This window comes from Carcharhinus amblyrhynchos, chromosome 6, assembly GCF_965287045.1.
Source record: "Carcharhinus amblyrhynchos chromosome 6, sCarAmb.v2.hapA, whole genome shotgun sequence".
Lineage (NCBI taxonomy): Eukaryota > Metazoa > Chordata > Chondrichthyes > Carcharhiniformes > Carcharhinidae > Carcharhinus > Carcharhinus amblyrhynchos.
The window spans coordinates 91,557,477-91,563,910 of NC_137329.1; the positions used below are offsets into that span (position 1 = coordinate 91,557,477).

General features: G+C 46.8%; 1 protein-coding gene across 1 annotated transcript; it reads right to left on the reverse strand.

Annotated features, from left to right (window-relative positions):
• Positions 1 to 242: 242 nt before the first annotated feature.
• tmem121b (transmembrane protein 121B) lies at positions 243 to 2,789 on the reverse strand. The gene has a single exon (XM_080191696.1). It carries the CDS (start codon positions 2,686 to 2,688, stop codon positions 1,522 to 1,524), a length of 1,167 nt encoding a protein of 388 aa, XP_080047822.1. The 5' UTR covers positions 2,689 to 2,789; the 3' UTR covers positions 243 to 1,521.
• Positions 2,790 to 6,434: the final 3,645 nt, after the last annotated feature.

Genomic DNA, 6,434 nt, shown 5'->3' on the forward strand with positions numbered 1-6,434 from the left:
TGTGTTTACCCCAGTCCAACGCCGGCATCTCCACATTTTGGTTTCCCACTCCATTCCAGAAATAGAATAGCTGTAAATAAAAACGTGATTTTTATACAAAAGCAAAATACTGGAGGTGCTGGAAATCTGAAATAAAAACAGAAAATGCTGGAGATGCTCCGTAGGTCAGACATCATCTATGGAAAGAGAAAGAGAGCCAACATTTCAGGTCCATATACTTCCAACATATTTGGATTGAGAGGTCCCAAAGCTGAACTGTTGTGTCAGACACGAATAAGTAAAATTCCAAATAACATATTTTCCATTACATCAACTGAACAAACTTAAAAGCAGAACAAATTTAGTTACAATTTAAAAGGATTTTATACACAATTTTATTTTGTGAACATTCAATACTAACTGTGCAAAACACTTTACAAATATAAAAAGGCTTTTTTCGGAACATATTAATCTGACTTCAATACAAAAACTCTACAATCACAGATGAAAAATACAATAAGATTGGTTAAAATAAGCATCCAAATTATATAAGGCTTTTTCAACTTATTACCATTAATGCTGCTTTTGGTAAAATGCAAAATTGATGACATGTAAATACTGATCTTGTGTTACACTGTGAAGTTGAAGCAATTCCATTTTGGTAAATACAGTTGACCCTGTTACAAACATGCTTCAACATTTCGTAACTAGCTCCATAAATGAATAGTTGATGACCTTATGTGTAACTGTGCTCTTTGTATTACAATATAATTGACACTGGTGTAAATATTCTCAAATGCATTCATTGAACCCTCTGGGTTAATCTTATTTTGTATTCTATAGAACTCATCAGTGCAAATGATTTGATAGTTTCACGGTATCATTCTGGCTGAGTTGATAATTTACAAAACAAACACAACTGACACTGGATTTCTTAAATGGAACTCATTTTTCATTATCCCTGTGATTTCCCCGTTTGTTCCAGAGCCCTACTTATTTAGTGTATTATGTTGACGATTGCATTCACAAAGTCTAAATGAATTCGGACGAAGCAGGAACTTGGCCGTATCGAAATACTCTTTCCTGGACTTCAAAATTAAACTGATACCGCAGCAAACGTTAAGTTGCCTTTTGAGTATCGCGATCAAGTTCACGATAAGAGGCTCAATAGGGAGCTGGTTAAAATCAAAACCTGGTGGCTGGGTAGGGAGACACTTCCAAAGTTAACCTTCCACATTTATTAGAATGAGCATGTCCACTTGACATAGACCGCATACTCCAGCCGTGAAAGTGAATAACTCGAGGCAGGCAATTCACAAAACCAATGAAACTGCAAGCGTAAATAAAGGGAACAGGGTTCAAGCCTGACAGGATGCACAGCTGGTCAGAAAACTCCTTGTGCAAATCGAATACTAGCACCAATACGAATCGATACACAAACACTCAAAAAGCATCCCCAATTACCAGTACAAAAGAGTTTACCAAAAAAAAGTAAAGTAACAATAAATCCTACCAGCTGGGTTGCAAGGCCAGCTGCTGCTGCTAGGACTGGGCTGTCACTGCCAGGGTATTCATGTACCCATGTGCACACATTTCATTATCTGAAACGCAGTGTGTGAACTGCACGGGAGGACTCGAATACTTACGGACACGTCTCACGCTGCAACATCTCTCCAGAACCTCGGCACAATCACAGAACAGCCAAAAGACATTCTTCAACAGGAAAACCGAGACCTGTTGGTCATAGAGCAAGACAAGAAAGCACCTGACCGCCAGGAGAGGGGCATTGACCGCGGAACTGGACAGGAAACGGAACACGACACATTTGTAATGGAGCTGCAATGAGTTGAGTTCATAGAGCCAGAGAACCGGGATGAAAAACGCCACAAAGTAGACGGCGGTGACCGTGTACTTGAGGTAGATGCTGGGAATGTGACCGGACAACATCAGCTCCATGAGCGTGAAGGTGTCCAGGAGGTCCAGGCAGGTCCGGCTGTAGTAATGCTGAGCCCGGTGGCTGCTCGGGCAGCTCAGCTCCTCAGTCACCGAGTTGATGAGGGTGTAGAGCAAGGGCACGGAGGACATGAGCACCATCTTAAAGCCGGTGGTGCCCAGGGGAACCTTCAGCTCGATCAGGTCCAGGATGGAGGTCTCCAGGATCAGCACGATTTTGGGCGTGCAGGCGATGACATAAATGAGCCAGGCCAGGTAAGCGAAGGCGAACTGGCCGCTGTGGGCCGCCCCGGGGGGCGCCGCCTTGTCGCCGGCTCCTCTCCGCCGCGAGTGCTTGATGAAGAAGATGAGCCAGCCGGCCATCACCACCAGGTCGGTGGCGATCCAGGAGCACCAGTACAGGTCGGTGAAGATGATCAGGTAGAAATCCAGCAGCCCCCCCTGGCACAGCAGCAGCAGCAGGCACAAGCCCTTATAGAAGATGCTCCTGCCGCTGGGGGCTGGCCCGGGGCTGCTGGTACAGTCCGAGCTCTGCTGCAGGAACTCTCCCGAGGTGATGATGAAGGCTGGCCGGGCTTTGATGCTGGCAGCGGCGCCCAGCTCCCGGCCCAGGCTGGCGGTGGAGGTCTGAGAGTTCCGCCTGAACGAGCTGTTCCGGATGAAGAGAGAATCGTTCTCTGCCGCCCGCAGGTTGGCCTCGGCTCCGCCGGCTGCTGGGCCGGCCGGCCGGCAGCTCTCGTTAGCGGCGGCGCTCATTGTCTCCGCTCTCAGCCTCCTGTCGCCGGGCGGAGCGGCTGCAGCTCAGGCAGAGGCGGGCGGAGCCCAAGCACAGGCATGGAGTAGCTGGGAAGGAAGGAAGGGACTGCTGCTTAAATCACCCACTCAGGGGAGGGGAGCAAGATAACCTAAAGGGAGCGAACTCCCACAGTCAGAGTGAGAGCAGAGTACACCCTGTCAGGTTTCAGCTAGACGCTGATTGTAGAAACCTGACTGATCATTTAGACACTGACTCTTACACAGCACCTCTCAGTGCCTGAACAGTTGTAAGCTGAGGGCAGTTGCAGGCAGCCTTGGGTAATCAATTAATAAATACATTGAACATAAATCCTTCATTGAGTAAAACCTGTACCTCCTTTATCACCAATAAAACATGCCATTCTCACCACTTTGGCTTTCATATTGCTCAGAGACTATTTGCAAAGCTGAGGAGTAGTGACATTGCTTACAAAATAAACAGCACAGTTACAACTTTAGAAGGGTTAATCATGACAACAGAGCCGACTAGACTAAATTAGATGATTTGATCTTATTTACCAGTTCACAGTTTTGGAATAGACAAATCTGTAAAATCCTGTCACGTGAAGAATATAATTAATGGCCTATAATTTCCTCAGGAGTGGCAACCCCTTGACACTCTAGATGGACTTGCTCACATTCCAAACACCAAAGCCCTGGGAACAACCTGACCATTGTGCCTCAAAGGCCAATGTGTGGGGTGAGCTGGTAAGATCATGGGAGAGCCAAGAAATCAGGTTCATTCCCGACTTCTCACCTCTCATGATTTTACCAGCACCAGATATCCTGCACTATCAGCCTGGCACCCATTTCCAGTGCAAGGCTGAATAATTTATTCAAATATATTTAAAACATATTTTGCATAGATTTACTGAGCCCGGGACTGAATTGTCTGAACTCACTTGCCTGCGTGACCTCACAGTGAGAGGTTCTCTCCGACAATAATCACAGTTAGCCCCCAGAAACTGGGACCAGTTGTGATGGCCTCGTTGGTTGAACCGGAGGCCATTGAGGCAACCCCATCCCGTGAGTTTGGGGCAAGGATAGTGTCCTTTAGAAAGTGCCAGCCTGGGATCCTGGCAGTGTCAGCCTGGGACTGCCCACCAGGCACCTGACAGTGCCAAGGGGTGGGGCCAGACCAGGGACAGACTGGTGGTGGGGAGGGCCCACTGCCACTTTGCACTAGGGTGAGGGAGAGGGATGATCAGGGCTGGCCATGGGTAGGGGTCGGGTGGTGGCCGATCACAGGGAGGGGCAGGGTTGGGTGGCCAATCGCAGTGGGGGGGTTGGGCCTAGTGGATGGGGGCATTGTGACAGGCTCCCGCGGTAGTTGGGGGGTGCTTTGCGGAGACAAGATGAGAACAGCAGAGGCTGAGTGGCAGGTGGCTGCTGCTAGAGACCTGCACCTGCGCAATGGCATATTCTGCTGCTCTGAGCCAGCGTTTGGGCGATTTAAGCCCCACCCCCTCCTCTATAGGCAAGAAATCATTCCTGTTATTTATTTCATGCACTGAATACATAAGATAGCAGATTTGAACTCACCCAAAAAACAGATCTGGAACTGTCCTGTTTTCATGCCTATCCTGGACTTGGAATTCTTCTGGTAAGATTCCACCCTGATCCCCCATCCCATCTCTGTCAACTTTCCTACCTCAGATTGGTTAGACAGGAACCACAAAGCGCACCCCCAGCTGCATCAGCACAGAATAACTGGGGCACAGAGAAGAAAGCTTTGCACATTTTGTGCAGGGTGAGGAAGCGAGGAGGACTTGGAATAAAATGTGGAAGGGGTCGTCAGACCAGGAGAAATAAATAAGGGTAGGATGTGGGGTCAGGCCAGTTGCACTGGTAGGGAGGGGGTGTCCAGTATTGGCTCAGGCCAGAGTGTCCACTTGGTTAGAATGTTGTGGGTTTCCAGTGGAAGGGGGAGATGTTAGGGGGATTGGGTGGTCTGGAGGGTCCTTTGTGTGCAGGTTGTCCTGCACAGGGTGGGTTGGGGGTTTTTAGGGTAGTTACTCTGAAGTTGGAAGTGCATTTTTTCCTGCTAACTATGTAAAACTGGCAGAACCATCCGAAGTTAGCAATTTAAATAGCTTTGCCAGATGATTCCCAGTCCAGCACAATTGTTTAGAGGGAATTCATGCTTCTGGGCAATTGCAGGGCAAACCCTTGTGTGGGAACATCCAATAGAGATTTCCCAGCGCATCATTGGGATACACCCTAAATGCATCACTTAGGAGTATAGGCCAATATGAAATTTTGGAAAAGGTAATGTAAATACATGGAAATCTATATGTGGATGTATATCAGCTGATTTGGTACTTTTATTCGCACTGGTGATACCTGTTGGTTTATTTACGAGTTTCATGAATAACTTGTTTGGTTTTTTTGCTGCCCCACACATTTTGTTGCTTAAAGCAACTGCCAAGTTTGCTTTGCGGTTGTACTGGCCCTGGAAATGACCTGGACTGAAAAGTTTGCAGCTGAAAGGTTAGCATGAGAATATAAGAACTAGGAGCAGGAGTGGGCCATCTGGCCTCTCGAACCTGCTCCGCCATTCAATAACAACATGGCTGATCTTTTTGTGGACTTAGCTCCACTTACCCGCCCGCTCACCATAACCATTAATTCCTTTGCTGTTCAAAAATTTATCTATTCTTGCCTTAAAAACATTCAATAAGGTAGCCTCAACTGCTTCACTGGGCAGGGAATTCCACAGATTCACAACCCTTTATGTGAAGAAGTTCCTTCTCAACTCAGTCCTAAATCTGCTTCCCCTTATTTTGAGGCTATGCCCCCTAGTTCCAATTTCACCCACCAGTGGAAACAACTTCCCTGCTTCTATCTTATCTATTCCCTTCATAATCTTATGTTTCTATAAGATCTCCCCTCATTCTTCTGAATTCCAATGAGTATAGCCCCAGTCTACTCAGTCTCTCCTCATAAGCCAACCCTTTCAACTCTGGAATCAACCTCGTGAATCTCCTCTGCACCCCCTCCAGTGCCAGGATATCCTTTCTCAAGTAAGGAGATCAAATCTGTTCACAGTACTCCAGGTGTGGCATCACCAGCACCTTATACAGCTGCAACATAACCTCACTGTTTTTAAACTCCATTCCTCTAGCAATGAAGGATAACATTCCATTTGCCTTCTTAATTACCTGCGGCATCTGCAAACCAACTCCTTGAGATTCCTGCACAAGGACACCCAGGTCCCTCTGCACAGCAGCATGCTGCAATTTTTTACCATTTAAGTAATAATCCATTTTGCGGTTATTCCTCCCAAAATGGATGACCTCACATTTACCAACATCGTACACCATCTGCCAGACCCTCCCCCACTCATTTAGATTATCTACATCCCTTTGCAGACTTTCAGCATTCTGTGCACACTTTGCTCTGCCACCCTTCATCTGTGTCGTCTGCAAATTTTGACACACTACACTTGGTCCCCAACTCCAAATCATCTATGTAAATTGTAAACAATTGTGGTCCCAACACTGATCCCTGAGGCACACCACTAATCACTGATTGCCAACCAGAAAAACACCCATTTATCCCCACTCTTTGCTTTCTGTTAGTTAACTAATCCTCTATCCATGCTAATGCATTACCTGTAACATTGTGCACCTTTATCATATGTGGCAGTCTTTGGTGCGGCGCTTGTCAAATACCTTCTGGAAATCCAGATATACCATATCCACAAG